At 42.1% G+C, this 19,038-nt stretch overlaps 1 protein-coding gene across 1 annotated transcript in view; it reads left to right on the plus strand.

Annotated features, from left to right (window-relative positions):
* The window catches only part of SLC28A3 (solute carrier family 28 member 3), a 59,086-nt gene that overhangs the window by 20,803 nt on the left and 19,245 nt on the right, over positions 1-19,038 (plus strand). The window contains exons 3-8 of the mRNA XM_036331495.1: positions 6,575-6,670; positions 8,578-8,657; positions 11,911-12,002; positions 16,034-16,223; positions 17,450-17,594; positions 18,833-18,946. Of these exons, the coding sequence (XP_036187388.1) occupies positions 6,575-6,670; positions 8,578-8,657; positions 11,911-12,002; positions 16,034-16,223; positions 17,450-17,594; positions 18,833-18,946 (717 nt within the window). The remainder of the gene's footprint in view (positions 1-6,574; positions 6,671-8,577; positions 8,658-11,910; positions 12,003-16,033; positions 16,224-17,449; positions 17,595-18,832; positions 18,947-19,038) is intronic.

Consider the following 19,038-nt stretch of genomic DNA (forward strand, 5'->3'; position numbering starts at 1 on the left):
TCATCATATTTTATATTGTGCTTTTAAAAAATCTTTTCACTTTATGGTTTATATCCTTTATTTTTGTTTGGTTTCTACTGACGACTGGTGTGGTTTTTTGTTTGTTTTGTTTTAATGGTTCCTTCATAACCAGCTTAAGACTATGAGTAATACAAAATTGGTATGTTTTCCACCTTCCATAATTTCTTTCTTTCTCTTCCGCCACTTGATTTTAACTGAATATATATATCGTGTAGTGTTTACCTTTTTATCTTAAACACAGCCATTTATAATCTCTTTCAGCTTCCCAGAAATTAACAGATGAGGAAATGGTTCTTTACCTGTGTACTTCACCTTCTCCCCCTTCTTTCCTTCTGATCATCTTTCTATCTACCCCTGACAGAGAATGTTTAAAATTTGTTCTGAAATCCCTGGGAATGTTTTTTATTTTACTTCACTAATTAGATCCAAAATATATTATCACTCCTTTTGCTATAATTTCTCCATCTACCATTTGTTTGGCTAAAGTTCTTCCTCTAACAGTGTTTTCAAGAAAGGTCATAGAAACCATATTCTATGAGTATATGCATACTTAAAACTTTTTATACTTATTTTAAAATTTTTCAATTACAATTGCCATTTGCAGCAACATGGACGGACCTAGAGGGAATTCTGCTAAGTGAAATAAGTCAGACAGAGAAAGACAAATACCATACGATTTCACTTATATATGGAATCTAAAAAACAAAGTAAATGATTAAAGAGAAGTGAACTCATAGATTACATTTATTTTTTTAACCTGATAATTGTAAACCTTTCCTTTTTCTCCTTTCGGGACAGAACTCTGCCACTTTTCCTTTTTTCTTACATGGTTTGGTTTGCCCCAAGCTCACATGATCACAAGGGGAGAATGTTGCACCCAATTCAAAGCTCCCTTCAGAGCATTCAGAGATGACAGGGAACTGTGGACAGGCAAGTGTAACAGTGCGTCCCAGGCTTACCAGGTGGTTTCAGCCCACAGCACTGCTGCTCCCTACCCAGTCTTCAAACCTCACCGGCCAGCAAGAAGAACAGGAGGATCGCAGGGAGGAAGGGTCTAGCCCAGGGGTGGGCAAACTTTTTGACTCGAGGGCCACAATGGGTTCTTAAACTGGACCAGAGGGCCGGAACAAAAGCATGGATGGAGTGTTTGTGTGAACTAATATAAATTCAAAGTAAACATCATTACATAAAAGGGTACAGTCTTTTTTTTCAATAGTTTTATTCATTTCAAATGGGCCGGATCCAGCCCGCAGGCCGTTTTGCCCATGGCTGGTCTAGCCAGTGCCCATTAACTCACAGTAAAGATTACATAAACCCAAGACCTATGCCAGAAGGTTACGTGAACCAAGAAGGCCAGGAGCAATAGATAAAGATCAAAGGCTTCTGGAATATTTCTCTATATTGCCTTTGGAAGTGCAATCCTTCAAGCTACAGCCCGTGCAATTTAGAGAAATTGCCTTAAAATATTTGACATTTATAGCTTTGGGAAATATAAATAAATAAATAAATAAATAAATAAATAAATAAATAAATAAATAAGGGAGGAATGATCTCAAACAATTTGGAGAGATCAGATTCACAAAACAGATATTGACTTTTACAGGCCAAATCTTAATAGAGAACAAAATGACTATACTAGTACATGCCACAGAACAAGCAAGCAAGTGCCAAACTAAACCATAAAATTATATAACATATAGTCAATGACCTCTATGAGTGGCTCTGCAACAGCTACACAGCCCCACAGGCAAGTAATGAGTGCTACATTCCCACATAACAGGGCACAGGGCCTCAAAATATTAAGGCTGGATTTGAACCCAGGTCTGACCATGGAACCCAAGCTTTATATTGCAATGCAGCATTAATTAATATAGGTAAGTTATCAATATTCCAAACAGCAGTCATCTTAAGGCATATGTTGAGCCACTCCCTACAATCCCTTTACATGGCATTTTGGAATTAAGCTACTATTTGAGGCAGTGGCTCTAGTCTAGTCTCATTCCATGTTCAGAGAAATGAACGCAGAGAGGTTACATCACTTGAAGAAGCTCCGAAAAACAACAGAAATTAGAGATGTATTTCTAACACTTTTATTTATATACCTAAGGCTTAGAACATTAGAACATAAGGTAACCTTGTGGAGAAATAGAGAAAGCAGTCCTATGCCATTTGGTCTCTACTTAATTGTAGAGACACTGTTTCAGCTGCTACTAAAATCAGCTCAACAGCCCCTGAGAATATCTTCTCTATTCATTCAAAAACAGTATCGAGCATTTATATGTCTGGGCACATGATATTCGGCAGAGAACAGGGGACAAAGTAAAGATCTGGCTTCTTAGATTAACAGGCGAGTGGGTGAAATATATAGACTTAAACAGTCCCAAGCTCAACTAACATCATATCCCCATTTTGATCTGGGGATTGAGACTTTGACATCCATGGCAATATTTAAGGCATCACTCCTTCTCAGTATGTTCCATGTTGAATGTTTCTAGGAAGATTGCTTTAAAGGTATACAGAGAAGTGCAAATGATAGCTAGACAGATACATATATACATTCATATACACATACATATACACATACGTGCATAATACAATAAACAACTTTAACCACCAATCTAAATCTGTTCTGGCGGTATGCCTTCCAGCTAAGACATATTATCAAACACCTCATAGAATTCACTGTGAAGTATCAAGTGCTAAAACCAGTTGAACATCTTCATAGCAACTCCTCAGTTTCCATGTCCACATTACATTTGCCCACTGGGCCGTCCCCATATTCCACAAACGTACATGATCTATGTCCCACCAAAGGTCAGGATGAAAGTCTCCCTGGGGTATCAGTTGCCATTCTTGCCCCAGTCCTCAAGCCTGGCTGTATCCCCTCTGCCGTTCATACATTCAGAGCAACGCCAGGCCATAGCACTTTCTATAGAAAAGGGGGAACAGAGGCTCTCCCGTCACAATAGAAAAATCCTGGTCACAAAACTGAGAAATGGAAGCCACATTGTGAATTCTGGGCCACCGTGGTGGGAGAGACTGAGTGAGTGGAGCAGACATATTGGAAGGAAACAAAATGTCAAACTAACCACAGAGACATGACATGTCCACAAATGTAAGAGAGTCCACTCACATCGTTTAAAGATAGAATCTACTTAAAATCAGACTGTACCGTGGGGCTTGAAAAATTCTGGCTTGAGAAATGACTTCCAGAGCCCAAATTTGTTCAAAAGGGGCCGCGAGCAATTCTGGAATCTTTCACCACCTCTTTCATTTCTACTCTTGTCTTTTAGGTCTAGGGTCAAATCAAGTTTCCTAATCAAAAGGGAATTTACTTTGTAGGTATACCGCTGTGTCTACATCTCTCCAAAGCCAAAGGGCCTTGGCCCAAGGGCGCAAAACTCTGCAGACACAATGTGGCCTGAGATCCCATCTCAGCTATTTCTGGTTGTGCAAACCACGGCAAGTGATTTACTTATTTTTGCTTTAGTTTCTTGATCTGTAAAAAGAGGAAACTTTTTACAGACCAGGAAACCCATCTCACAGGCCTCTTAGGGTCAAATAACAAAACCTTTAAAGGGTTTAACCTAGTATATCAGGCTAGGTGCAAATAAAAGCAAAACCCAAAAGAGACAAAAGGAGAAGTTTGTTTCCTGCAGATTAAAGGCTGGAAGTGGGTAGTACAGAGCTGGGGTGGGACCCAAGTTCCTCCCCACCCCAACTCACCACTCTGCTATCACTAGGATGGGCCCTTGTATTCTTGGTCCAGATGGAACCATCCACACACCAGGCAGCAGGACAGGAGAAAAGATCAAGGGGACAAAGAGTACCTGCCACTTCTACAGACAGTCCTCGGGTTACGTCCGATTCGACGAAGGTCGTTTCGCGGTTACGTGGCCATCTCCCATTTATTTATTTAAAAAAAAAAAAAAGTTCCGTCATTTTGACGTGTGTACATATGTGCTTTATTATTATTATTATTTATTCACCACAAGTAAAGGTCAGGAATTGTTATCTTTCTTTTAAATTGTCTTTACTGTCTCACTTCATTACTGCTGTGTGTGCTCCATGTGAGTGGCGTAGGTGCTTATGTGGGTGGGTTCCGACTTAACGGTGAAAACCGTGTTATGTCGCGCCGTAGGAATGGATCTCCGATGTACGCCGAGGACCTACTTACTGTACTTACATTTCCTTGGCCAGAATCTAGTGAAATGGGACTCTAGGAAATGTAGCCTTTATTCTGGGCGGCCATGTTTTCAGCTAACATTCTATAGAAGGGGGCATCACAAATAGATTAGGGGGAGGGAACGGTTTTAATAATTTCCTATATGCTAGAAGTTATAATACTGTTTAGAAACTGAATACAAAGAAGAAATCAATGAAAAGGGCTCTGTCCATCTGTGCTCCCCGTAGCACCCACTGTGGGCCTGTAGCTGCTCGAGCAGCACGCAGAATGCAGCGTAAAAGAGAAAAGCGCAGGCACCTGTACTCCCTGGTCAAGGACCTGCCCTTCAGAGGGGCTCTAGCCGGAATCATCACCCTCAGGATGCCAGCAGTGACCGTTGGTTTGAGGAAGTAAAAGTGTCGTGCTGCAAGCTGTTTAGAAAAGCTCACACACACACCCCGAGTTGTAACGCACTCTGTGGAGTGGCAGGTTTGCACTTAGAACACAGTCAGGACTGCAGGAGTCCAGGAGACTACTAAGCTGCTAGTAATCTGAATTGCTAAATAGATGGGGGGGCAGGGAAACAATGGGCTCAGAAGTAATTAGGAGCCACCTATTACAGCCTCACAACTCCAATTTGAAAAGAAGCTGAGAAGCATGTGTTTTAAGGGTTATTTTTCAGGCACCAATCAACACCCACACAACACTCCCATTATTTCTGTTGGAAATCCTCAAATAGGATGCATTTTTCTTCCTGAAAATGCTAAAAAGCTAAGTGCGCACTCCCCTGGGGGTAAAACAACCCCATTACATGTTACAAAATACATTCAGAGGTACCCTTGTCATCATTCATGCCCACTCTGCACCCCCACCTCATACACCATCCTTTCCCTTCTCCTCGCACCCGCCCCCCCCCCCCCCCCCAACACACACACACCCACCCCTTACTCTTTTTTTTTTAAGTCTGAAAAGGCAGGCTCCACCCTTGTGTTTCACAAGGAAGCTTCAGATTCTGCCACCAGGTGGCAGGAATAATCAGCATCGAGAAGCTGAAGTTCCTCATGGAACCAGAAAATGTCAGGATTCTGGAAGGAACCATGAGAACACCGAGTCGAAGCTGTGTTGTATAAATGGGTGGACTGAGGCTTACAAAGATATGACCTGCCCAGGGTCACACTTGTAATTAGGGACCCTGAGGACCAGCCCCTTCTGTTACCTGTGTCCCATTTTTCTACCAACTCCAGTTGGATTTTATTTTTAATGTTTTATTAAAGAAAATTTCAGCATCCATGAAAGTAAGAATAGTAAAATGAGTCCCTAAGTACACATTAGCCAGCTTCAGCAATTAGCAATATTTTGTCATCTTTTTTTATTATACGTATTGTCCCTGCACACCTATCAGATTTGATAGGAAATACCAAGAGATACCACATTGCTGTACCAGTTAGTGCAATATTAAAATCACTGTGGCTTATTAATGTAACAAATAATTGTTAGTGTCTGCTAAGCACAAGGAATTATGCTAAAGTAAGATATAAACAGCTAACACAAAAGAGCATTTTGGCAACAAGACTTATGCATAGGTCATGTATGTGCTGGAAGTTAGATTTTATGTATGTGCTGTATTACAGAGGCTGCAAAGAAAAAGGAGGTGGGAATGTAAACTGGTATAGCCACTATGGAAAACAGCATGGAGGTTCCTCAAAAAATTAAGAATAGAGTTACCAGATGACCCAGCAACCCCTCTTCTGGGTATCTACCCCAAAAATTTGAAAACATTTATTCACAAAAATGTATGTATCTCTACATTCATTGTAACATTATTCACAATGGCCAAGACATAGAAACAACCCAAGTGTCCTTTGATAGATGATTGGATGTGGTACATATATACAATGGAATACACTCAGTTGTAAGAACAGATGAAATATTGCCATTTGTGACAACATGGATGGACCTTGAGAATATCATGCCAAGCAAAATAAGTCAGAAAGAAAAAGTTAAGAACCATATGATTTCATTATATGTGGGATGTAAAACTGAAAGCAACAAATGAACAAATAAGAAAAACAAACAAACAAAAACATATACACTCAGACAACAGTGAAGTGGTTATCAGAGGGTAGGGGATGGAGGGAGTAGGAAAGGGTAAAGGCTATCAAATATATGGTGATGGGAGATGGTTTGACTTTGGGTGGTGGGCACACAATGCAATATGAAGATCATGTATCATAGAAATATACACTTGGAACCTATATAATCTTATTCACCAATGTCATCCCAATTTTAATAAAAAGAAAATAAAGTTTTCTAGGCACCACTCATTGAAAGAACATATATTTGTTTGGCTCTGAAATTTTATTTTTGCAAACTGTACTTTGTTTTTAGAATGAAGAGGACATTAATAAAAACCAGAACACATCAGGAAACAACTCCATAAGGAATAGAGTTGTGCAAAACAGCGAACGTGTAAATGCCAAACAGGTATGGCCCGAGATTGGTGAGTGAGTCTGTTACCATGGTAACCACTGTGTGACAGCCACCTGAGAGCTATGGGGACAGAAAGCATGGTGCTCAGCTGGCACTCAGAGGAATGAGTTAAGAGGTAATTAGAGTGTATAAAACCAAGTCATGAGGAAAACATTCGTGCCCAAATAAAGGTCTTGTTTACATACCTGTCCTCAGAATTCTCTGATGGGGAGGGTACCCAGGCTTTCTCTGACATGTCACTGCTACAGGTTTCAAGCTCCATCCTGTGCAGAAAGCATGGGCTTAAACAAAGGCATTTTAATTTTAAGGTAAAGGAGGCAGACAAGAAAGATTCTAAGAGATGGTTGTAAAACTGTGTCCATCAAGCCCTGGGGCTCCTCAGTGACACCTAAGTTACATAGCAGTCCAAGGCGCTCCATCACCATGCCACTTCTGTTTCTCTTATATATTGGATCTGGGTAGGATCTCATTTGAAGAAAGCCTTCTGCTATTAAAAGTGAGCAAATTCTCCCTATCAGTCATCCTTTTTTGTTGTTCTTTTTAGTAATTCTGGCTCTATAGTAATTGCCTAGTATGGAGCCATTTCTTGGGGGATAGTTATTCTCATGATAAAGAGAATAACTTGTTTGAATTAGGGAAAAAAGAGGAAAATTATTGCAGCAAAATTTGGAAGACAAAAAAGTGACCTGTAATTTCAGAAAAAAATGCCCTGATGGCCTAAACAAGAGCATTTCCATTTTAAGGAAAATCTTGTAATAAGGCAAATACTATATACATCCACATGCATATGTTACCTAATTGGGATCATGCTATACATATTATTACTGTCTATTTTATTTACTATATTATAAAAAGTGTCCATTTCACTAAATATTATTCAACAAAGAAAGAGAAAACAAGACTTCTGTCTGCATAAAACCTGCATATGGATGTTTATAGCAGCTTCATAATCACCAAATCTTGGAAATAACCAACATGTCTTTCAGTGGGTGAATGGTTCAATGAATTGTGGTCCATCCAAACAATAAAATATTCTTCAGCACTAAAAACAAATGAGTTGTCAAGCCATGAAAAGACATGGGGGAACATTAAGTGCATATTACAAAGTGTAAGAGGCCAATCTGAAATGGCTACATAGTGTATGATTCCAACTCTATGACATTCTGGAAAGGAAAACTATGGAGACAGTAAAAAGATCAGTGGTTGCCAAGAGGGGAGGGAGAATGAATAGGAACAGGAATTTTAAGGCAGTGAAATGACTGTTTATGATGGTTGATACATGCTATTAAATACTTGTCCAAACCCATCCTACATAATAAAATCATAGTACGCAAATTGTCCCCTCAACCAGGAGTTCCTCCAGAAGTTCGACCGGGGGGAGGGGGGGAGGGGCTCGGCGGGGCCTGCCAGGGAAAGAGAGGAAGTACCAGGCCAGCAGCTGCTAGGGACCCTACCAGTGCATGAATTTCGTGCACTGGGCCTCTAGTAGAATATAAAACTGTTAAACAAAGATCTTTGTGGCCAAAAGATTTTCTGAAAGAAAGGGTTTATTGAGCCGTGTGCCAGCCCATAAAAGGACCAGATCCTGGGGCACCCAGACCAAACCACCACCAGCAGAGCTAGATGGACAAGACAACATTAGCACCATCCTGAGGCCAAGGGGGCTCTTTTATACAATGAATTTGGAAGAAAGATGTAAGTTGTTTTAAAAGATTTTACATTGGCTATAGACAGGGGTGGGGCAGGAGAAGGGGAAGCAAAGTAAGTTGTGGGATAGGTGCATAGTCCATAAGGAAGAAGTGTTTGCTGCCTTTGGATTGATTGTACTCAACAGTCCAGAAAGGGTCCATTATGCCTAAGATTTTCTTTCTAGCATCTCTGTTCCAATGTTTGATTTCTAGGGTGAAGAGCAGATCACCATTGAGCAGGATTCTCTAAACGAAGAAGATGAGGAGGATGATCAAGTGATGCATCCAAATGGGTACAGGCTTTAACCATAGAAATAACCACACCTACCTCCTAAACAAATGGTTTTGCTCCTTTGTGAGGTTTTTTTTGGGGGGGGGGCGGGGGGGGGGGATATGTTTTTATTGATTTTGAGAGAGAGGGAGAGAGAAACATCTATGTGAGAAAGAAACATCAATCAGCTGCCTCCTGCACACCCCCTACCTGGGATCAAGGCCAAAACTAGAGCATGTGCCCTGACTGGGAATCGAACCAGCAACGTTTTGGGTGCATTGGACAATGTCCAACCAACTGAGCCACACCGGCCAGGGCACTCTTTTGTTTATCCTCACCTAATTTTTTAACATTTATTATTAGAGATGATCACCACAACCAATCCTATTTCCTACCATTTTCAGAAAAATTAATGGAGTTCTATGATAATCAATGTGGAAAATTTAAGTTGCTGATGTCCTAGAAACTGAATATCCAGGATGGTCTTTTAATTACAGGTGTAAATTACCAACTAATTGCTCCAGTCCACAAAAAAGTAATTAATTCATCTTCTCAATGTTAATCAATAAGCAATTGGTTTCTCAAAACCCAATCTACTTGTTATTACTTTGAGGTATCCTGAAGGTATTCCAAGTCTTTATCACCCTGTAAGGTAGGAGAGGCAAATTGTATTATCTTTTTTTTTGGGGGGGGGGGGCGGGGGGAAAGGAGGGAGAGACCAGGAAATGAAGTTCAGAGAAGTGACTTACTCAAGGTTAGTCAACTAGAGAGGAACAAAGCTAACTTACAATTTCAGCCTCTGATTCCTAGTCCAAGATTATCTGGTACTCTATCATAAGACTCAAATATTTGTCAATTTTCTAAATTCCAATTTAAAGTTAATTTAAATTCCTAAGTCTCTGAGGAACTTTGCTTTTATGAATCAGAGGATATCTCTGGAGTTGTTCAGAATTAGGATTGAAAGATCTTGTCACATATACCCCATCAAGAAATATTTACCACCTGAGAAACCTGAGCTTAGGTCCATCCTTCCTTGCACTTCATGACTCTCTGACCCTGGGAGCTGAGAGTCTCCAGGATGGTCAGGTAACTCAGGTTTCACTAATGTTAATGGGACAGAAACAACCATGGGGTGGTTGGAAGTGGCTCAGCCCAGATAACCAAACAGCGGAAGCATCTATTTCTAGCTACTTTATTTTATGCAGTGTCAGATTGCTTTAATGGACTACACACATTCCCTGCAATTAAAAAAATCTGATAAATCCAACCTAAAGTAGATGGATGTTTCCTATGAAATGTTGCCCTCCACCACTGCTACTTTTTAACACTATATCCACAACTGAGGATAATGTATTATCTTCAATTAGATGTAAAAACTTAGTCTTTACTGCACTTCTATTACCTCAACATTTTCTAGAATAGTGTTTCTAATTCTCAGTGCACACATTCACACACATACGTAATGACAGAAGTCTCATGAAATAACACCTGTCATCACTAAAGGTGATCCACTCTGACATGTCCTGTTGCTTTTAGTGATGGTTATCATTCACAACTCACTAATGGGTCCCCACCCACAGCTATAAAATACTGCTCCAGAGAAGCAATATGCACCCCCATTTCATTTATCCAGTAATGTAGCAAATGCCTAATGTCCAAGATGCTGCCACCATAGGACTCTATTCTCCAGGAGGTCAGTCAGATCAAGGCTTCATAAGAAACAAAATAAAAAAAGACAGTAGGGCAAAGTGCAGGAGAATGCCTCTGTCTGAGCATATACAAGAAGGCTTTGTAGAAGCGAGAACTTGAGCTGAAACTTGAAGGGGGCTGAGGCTTGGATATGTGGGCATTACTGTTATGGAGTGAATTCCCAGACAAAGAGCCACAGAGTCAATTGGGTTCGAATTACAGCCTTTATTCACGAATTCAAATCCGGGCTCAAGCCTTAGCTGACGCAGCAGCAGACAAGAGCCCTGAGCATCAGTTGTAAGTTGCTTTTATCCCCTGGTTCTGGGGGGCTATTTTGCAAAAGCTAATTGGCTAATCTTTAATCTGCAAAAGTTATCTTTATTTGGGGGTAACTGGCAGGATATGGCTCGTTGCCCTGGGCCCGAGAAGCAGGATGTGCAGGTTTGCAGGTAAGCTAGAAAAGCAGCTGGCAGCTGTTGCAAACGGGGTCACACAGTTTTAAAATTTTCCATTCCTCTATAATTAAGTCTATTGTTCCTGACGTGAGGTGCTTCCTACAATTACTGCTGGAAGGAAGGGAACTAGAGGCACCAACCAAGGGGGGAGATGTCCCAGGGGGAAGCTGTGTCCTTTGAGGTCCTGGAAATTGGGATCTTCTACACGGACAAGACGTGCCTGTTTTAGAAATGCTATCCAATGGCCTGGAAGTGGCAATGGTTACAAGTGTGAGTAAATTCCTTCTGCCCGCCCTCAGGTGGGAGGAGAGGCCTCGGTTCGATGTGGCGTTGAGGAAAGAGGCACCTGCAGGGAAGCCAGGTTTCAGAGCAGGTGTGGAGGGACCAGCAGCTTCCCAGGAGAAGCAGAGGACAGTTGTTGTGGGTCCAGCCCTGTGGCCTCTCCAGTCTCACTCACTGGTGGTCACGAGAAGTGATCACATGCACACGTTGCTCACACACGACCCACCACCCCGCAACAAAGCCCTGAACAGAAACAAAGACACACCAACAATTCTAGAACTTTCTGAGGAAGCTGCATAACAACCTACTGGTTAAAGCTCTCAAATCCACAGAATCCTGCTTTACATTTCAAGCACTCAGTGAAGTCTGTCAGCTTCCCACTACCAGGTGTGGTGAGCGAGGACAGGGAACCACCACATTGCTCAAACTTTGTGGAAATAAAGAGATGAGAGTTGATTGGATTTTTTTTTTAATCAGCATTTAATAACGGTGGCTTAAAAGCTAATGGAAGCCCTCAGGGTCCAGTGAGAAACAGTCTCGTCCTATGTATTATTTTCAGCTTTTGGTTAGTTATCAATCTCCCCCGCTCTATTTCCAGGAACATGTTTTCTGTATCTCTGGGATCTCTCAGTGCTTGGCACATCCATTCAGCAAAGGTGGATCCAAGCCATGGCTGAGTTTAGCCTACCATAAAATGAGTTTCCCATTTCCATTTTGTAGGACATACGCTTTGCAAATTTGTTTGTTTACTTGCTTTATTTACAAAGGCTCATCTAGCTTTAGCATGCGGGTTTACTTCATTTTTTGGCATTTACTTCTGCCTGCCATTTTGCTTTCGTGTTGTTGCAGGTGTCTGGCAAGGAAGTATGATGCAGTTTGTGATTTTCGTAGAAAACACAGAACCACCATTCGGTATATCATCTGGGGCATCTTATTAGCAGGTAAATAACAAAAGGAGATGGGCTATCAGTGTCTCTCTTTGGGGGTCCCCCAAATATTATGCTGAGCTTTCTGTGGAAAGGAAGTAAACCCTTCCTTCCCCATGGACCCTCATGAATCATCCCGAGAAGCAAATCCAGAAGGCCCTGAATTGCCGGCCTCAGCCTGGGGTACCTATCCAGATAGCTCCCCGTCTGGTTAACTTCGTTCATTTATATCACCTACTCTGTGGCCTCTGTTATTGTGATGTGGATTTGAAAGTTGGTCAACCCAAATCCAAGTAACTGGAAAATAAGGTAATCACAGGTAGGACTCTACTTGCAGGGGGAAAAGTAAGCAGTAGGTGCTTTATGTGGATACAATGCTGGGAGCTGCCTAGGGCCACACAGCCCACTCCTCTTGCCAGAAGGCAGAGCCGTAACTGTCTACAGTTGACTCTTGTTTTTTAAAAAAATATTTTGTTTTGTTTTTGTTTTTCTTTTATTTTTGTGTGCATTTTTTCTACCTTTTACAGTTGACCCTTGAGCAATGCAGGGGTTCAGGGCACGAACACTCCTCATCCTCCACCACACAGTCAAAAAATCCACATCTAACTTTTGACTCCTCAGAAACTGTACTAATAGCCTACTGACGAACCCAGGCCTTACCAATAACATAAACAGTCAATTAACATATTTGTGTGTTATATGTATTACATACTGTAAGCTAGAGAAAAGAAAATGTTATTAAGAACTTAAACTACATTGACAATTTATTTTTAAAAATCCGTAGATAAGTGGACCCACGCAGTTCAAACCTGTGTTGTTCAAGGGTCAATGTACACAGAAGAGCAGGTTTTTTGTTTTCACTCCCTCCAAAGCAGAGGGCTCCACCCATTTAAAGAATACCCCTATCTAGAAAACGTGAACTCTACTGCCCAAGTCTATAGATATTAATCCAAGAATGCTGCACCCTCAAGGGCAGTGGTTTTGCTGGTGCTCACACGGCCTACACAGGGAAGAGCAGGGTTGTAAGTGTCCTCTGAACGGGTCCAGGAAGTATTTTACAGGCCATACATCAAAACCACACATCTCTGCCTTCATAGTACAAAAGCAAACAGGCATGCATGGCTGTGTTCCCAGGTGACTTTATTTATAGAATACAAATACAAATATACAAATACAACTGTACTTGCTACCTGCAAAAACAAGTGGCAGGCCAAATTTACCTTGCAAACAAAACTGTTTGCTGACCGTTAATGGGAAACCTTGTTGTTCTTATTCTAGAATCTCCTTTCAAAAAAAAACCAAAAAACCCCAGCCGCCTTGATTACTACCTCCACCACTTTCCTTTAGAGATTCTGTGGCACTTAGCAATTTTCCTACTCAAGCTTAAGCAAAATCTGAGCTGCAAACTAGGTGAATCAATGTCTTTTTGCCAGTGGTTGCCTCGACACCTGGATTTTCTCTGGTAGAAGTTCACCTGCTGAGTCTGGATGGATACCAGAAAAAAGTGGTTAGTACTAAGTGGGAGACCCGATGACCAAGCATCAAGATTTAAGAACTCAGAAGGTTACATAAGGAAAAAAAGATCTAGGACCCTGGTCTTGTGACATTCATGGTGAGATTGTTAGGGACTTATCATCAGATGAGACAATAGCCATATCAAGAATATGAGGGAGAAACTAAGATGGCGGCATAGGTAAACACCGGGAAATTGTCGCCTCACACAACAATTGAAAATTACCGCAAAGGACTGAGAAAACATCATCCAGAACAACAGAAAGGCTGGCTGAGTGTAAATTCTACAACTAGAAGGAAAGAAAAGCACGCTGAGAGCCAGAGGCGCTGCAGAGGTGAAGTGCAGAGGTACGGCGGCTCGCGCGCGAGGATAGGGGGTGGCACCTGAGGACGCGGCTGTCTTTTTGAATCACAAGCTCCCAACTGCTCTGAACTCCAGTTCCGGGAAGTCTCTGGGGACCCAGGACTCATACGGGGAGAAGCTGGTCTGTCCGGCAGCGGGCGAACTTGAAGGCGGCTTTCCCTCAGAGGTGCTTGCAGCAATTAGCGGGTCACTGAGACCCGCGACTCCGGGCGGAGAATCAGCCATAGCTCCTTGATCCGCCCTTTGATTCCCTGAGACCCCGCCCCACCCAGGCTGCGGCAGAGGCTTTTGCATGTGAATGTACCTAACTGCAGCCGAGCCAGGCAGACCCGGAACTTCCAAGAGAAGGCCCAAGGCCCCGCAGCGGCTTGCATTGCTTCACAGCTGAGCCTCTTCGTGGCTCCTGCTGTGTGGCCTCAGGCAGAGGCTGAATTAGCACCTCCTTAGATCCAGGAGCCACTGTACCCAGTGGTCAGAGGGGGACCATCCAGACTGCAACTCCTCAGATCCATAAGGGACACACTCAGGGAGCAGACTCAGTGAGCACCAAAGCCCCACTGAAGCAAGTCTTGCCCCAGAAGGGTGTCTTCAGCACAGAAGTTCTCCCACTGCAGACACAGCTGATTCTCACAGCCAATTGGCCTGGAGGTCAATTCCTCCCAGTGATTCTACAACAACCAAGGCACCAAGAGTGCACCAAGAGTGTCCACCCCACGTAACTGGGGAGGCTGAGCTACTGGGCCCTACAGGACACCTGGCGCGCAGGGCCACTCTATCAACACAGGGAAGCTGCCAAAATGCGGAGACAAAGAAACAGGTCACAAATGGCAGAAATGGAGGAAAGCAAACGATTGGATATAGAGTTCAAGGCCACATTTATAAGGTTTTTCAAGAATTTTATGGAAACCGCCGATAAATTTAATGAATCCCTCAATAAGTATAGTGAGACCATGGAGGACATGAAAAAGGACCAACTAGAAATTAAGCATACACTGACTGAAATAAAGAATAATTTACAGAGATCCAGCAGCAGACAAGAGGATCCCAAGAATCAAGTCAAAGATTTGAAATACGAAGAAACAAAAAATACCCAAACGAAAAAGAAAAAAGAAAAGAGATTCCAAAAATATGAAGATAGTGTAAGGAACCTCTGGGACAACTTCAAGCGTACCAACATCAGAATTATAGGGGTACCAGAAGGAGAGAGAGGGCAAGATATTGAAAACCTTTTTGAAGAAATAATGACAGAAAACTTCCCCTACCTGGTGAAAGAAATGGACTTACAAGTCCAGGAAGCGCAGAGAACCCCAAACAAAAGGAATCCAAAGAGGACCACACCAAGACACATCATAATTAAAATGCCAAGAGCAAAAGATAAAGAGAGAATCTTAAAAGCAGCAAGAGAAAGACAGTCAGTTACCTACAAGGGAGTACCCATACGACTGTCAGCTGATTTCTCAACAGAAACCATGCAGGCCAGAAGAGAGTGGCAAGAAATATTCAAAGTGATGAATAGCAAGAACCTGCAACCAAGATTACTTTATCCAGCAAAGCTATCATTCAGAATAGAAGGTCAGATAAAGAGCTTCACGGATAAGAAAAAGCTAAAGGAGTTCATCACCACCAAACCAGCATTATATGAAATGCTGAAAGGTATTCTTTAAGAAGAGGAAGAAGAAAAAGGAACTCTTACCATTTGCCACAGCATGGATGGAACTGGAGAGTGGATAAATACTACATGATCTCACCCATTTGTGGAATATAATGAACAACATAAGCTGATGAACAAGGACTGATCCAGAGACGGAGAGGCATTGATTGGACTGTCGGGACTTGGAGGGAAGGTAGGGGAGGGTGGGGGTAAGGGGGAAAGATCAACCAAATGACTTATATGCAAGCATATAGGCCTAATCAATGGACATGGACAACGGGGGGGTGAGGGCATGAGCGGAGGGGGGGGGGGTAGAGGGTAACGTGGGGACAAGGACACATATGTAATATCTTAATCAATAAAAATATATTAAAAAAAAAAAAAAAAGAATATGAGGAGCACTCTTGTGTTCAGTGGTTTGTTCACTGAACCTGCCCTTGGCTGAGCCAAATCAGCGCTGGAAGCTGGTCTCCAGCCAGTGTTGGTGATGTTCACTGTCTGCCTTTGCTTCCTGGACAGGCTACCTGGCCATGGTGATTGCAGCCTGTGTGCTGAATTTTCACAGAGCCCTTCCTCTTTTCGTGATCACCGTGGTTGCCATCTTCTTTGTGATCTGGGATCACTTTATGGCCAAATATGAACATCAAATTGATGAGTTCCTATCTCCTGGCAGAAGACTTCTGGACAGCCATTGGTTCTGGCTGAAGTGGTAAATGCAGTTGGTTCTCTTATTACAGTTGAGAGGGGTGTTAGTTTTTCCAAATGTTTCAAAAGTTTGTTCTGAAATTGCTTCCTCATTTATGGGATATTGCATCTAGAAATAACCTAGGGGGTATCTGTTAAAATGCCTTCCAACCAAAGGACTTGTATGCATGCATATAAGCATAACCAATGGACATAAGACACTGGCGGGTAGGGGAGGCCAGGGGATTGTCAAGGGCGGGGGAAAAAAGGAGACATACGTAATACTCTTTGTAATACTTTAAGCAATAAAACAATTTTAAAAAATAAATAAATAAATAAATAAAATGCCTTCATTTTACAAATAGTAAATCAAAGCTTAGATACGACAATGACTCATTTGAGATGTATTCAAATGTCCCTATAAACTACCTTAATTTCAAGTGCTACTAAATGAAAAATTGGTGTCCAGTATATGGGATGATTCTACTTGGGAAGGTGGCTTCCTGCTCTGGCCTCCTTGGGAGAAAAATCCTGTAAATTCCTAAAGCCAACTTTTTCCTATAGGACCCTGTGTCCTGCCGGTGACCACTCGGGGCTCTTCCCCAGTCTCTGTCTATGGGACCTCCTCTCCCTCCAAGTGACCCTACTGGGTAGGATCCAGAACCAGTTTTCTGCGGCATGGCCCATGTAGGATCTACTAGGAAATGTCACATATCCTTGGCCTAATAAACCAGGATTGTGCAATACCAACACAGCACCCTTTCTGGCTCTGCCACCCAAGTCATGAGTCAGACTTGTCATACCTGCCAGATTCCCCAGAGAGTCATAACCCAGGCTAAACCTAGCTCTCTAAGGCTTGGGTAAGTTCCCTCCACTGCAGAGAACACATTTCAAGTTCTCCCTTAAAAGGTATCGCCTCACCCATCTCCCAAAACAGAGGTGAGGACTCCCAGGAGATCTCTCAAAGAAATCACCACACTTCTCTCTCCAAACATGCTTTCTCCTCTCTGACCCCTTTATAGATCCTTGAACTGGCCAAGAGCCATAAGACTTGTGGAGTGAGGGAGACATGTTGCTTAATATTTTGGCTATTTGCCTGTATAGCCACAACCAGAAAGGATCTGGTGCAATGTCTAGAAGCACTACTTCTGGTGCCAGGGTGTGTTGCTCTTGTTTTTGTTTGGTAGTTTTAGCTGATTTTTTCAAGTCAGCACAGAACATGACGCCCATGCCTCTGTGCTGGTCTCGTAGGGTGATTTGGAGCTTGCTGATCCTGGGGGTTATTTTCTGGCTGATCTTTGACACTGCCAAGCTGGGCCAGCAGCAGCTGATGTCCTTCGGGGGCCTCATCATATACATTATCCTGCTATTTCTATTTTCCAAATACCCAACCAAAGTAAGTACAAAAGCGATCTTTTTTGTTTCTTTTCCCTTTTTCCCCCTCATGAGTAAATTGCTCAGATTAACGAGTGTGAGCAAATTGAACTGTTATTCAATATTTATCTCACCTTACTTTTATATTTTAAGTGGCTAGGGCACCCTTCTTCCTGAACTTTCATTGTACAGTTGCTCTCTCATTTTTCACTTCCAGAGATTTTTCAGTTACACAACCAGTGAGATGTTCTCTCCTGTCAAGTCCAATCACTACTCATGTACCCCACCTTCCCCTGTGAAACACACACACAAAGAAAACTCATCCATTTTTATCCAGATTTCCCCAGACCAGCAAATAATCTAATAGTCTACCATTGAATTCCGCATTTTATCAAATTTCCATTTGAAATGTAGGCTGTTTTACCCCAAAACTTTGTCCTTGAACAGTTTTATTCTTATGGAATTCAATTCTCCTCCTTGCCTGTAACGCATTAAATGGGCAAGAATTCTGAGACATTGAAGCTTTTGCATATGATTCATATGGGCCAACTCTGGAAGATTTTACTGGCTGAAAGATTGACCAAAGGAATAAAAAAAGTCATCTAATATGATTCCACTTCTTTGCCATGTTCTGGTGAACGTCTCCACTGTGTTCTATGCCTCCAATCCCATAGTTCTTTGCAAGCCACTCATCTCTGCACCAAAAATGAAAGCAGATGATTGTCCATTACCGCTGTACTCTCTGGGTCTGCATTAGAGTTAATTGGTGCCTTTTACAGTGAAATGAGAGCCCCTCAACAGGGTGGAATTTCACTTAATTCACTTACAAATTGTCAGATCAACAAACCTGGGGCACACAGAGAAGTCATGTTCTGCCTTTCCATTTTCCAGGCAGAGGAAGTAATGGCACATATCTAATATGAACAGCATGGTAGGAAGGCCAGGTCCTTCCTCCTTTAATGACCCTTCTAAGCCTACTCTTGTGACTAAGTTAATTTAGCATGACATAATAGTTACATACTCTCCCAGGACGGAGGTCTTCAAACTGAGGATTAGGAAGAGAGGATGCAATCCTGAGATGTTTAGGTCTGATTCTATCAAGGGATTCTCTGCTCAGGACCACTTTGGCCTCCCACAGAAAGCCAGTCATAGGCTGCTCTCGTGAGAGAAGCTTCCAAGGAAATAGTGATCCTATGGGCATTGATGCTGAGTTCAGTATTCATTTTCTAATGAGTAATATCTCTTCATCTTTCTGCATAGGTTTACTGGAGGCCTGTCATTTGGGGACTTGGGTTACAGTTTCTTCTTGGGCTCTTAATACTAAGGACTAAGCCTGGATATATAGCCTTTGATTGGTTGGGCAAACAAGTTCAGGTAAGTTGGGTTCAAATGAACACCTTGCTTTTAGAATGCTTTTTAACATTTGGATATAATTTTCAAGACATGTCAAAAATAGGTTTATTTGT

The sequence above is a fragment of the Myotis myotis genome, unplaced genomic scaffold (genome assembly GCF_014108235.1).
Source record: "Myotis myotis isolate mMyoMyo1 unplaced genomic scaffold, mMyoMyo1.p scaffold_m19_p_12, whole genome shotgun sequence".
NCBI classification, from domain to species: Eukaryota; Metazoa; Chordata; class Mammalia; order Chiroptera; family Vespertilionidae; genus Myotis; species Myotis myotis.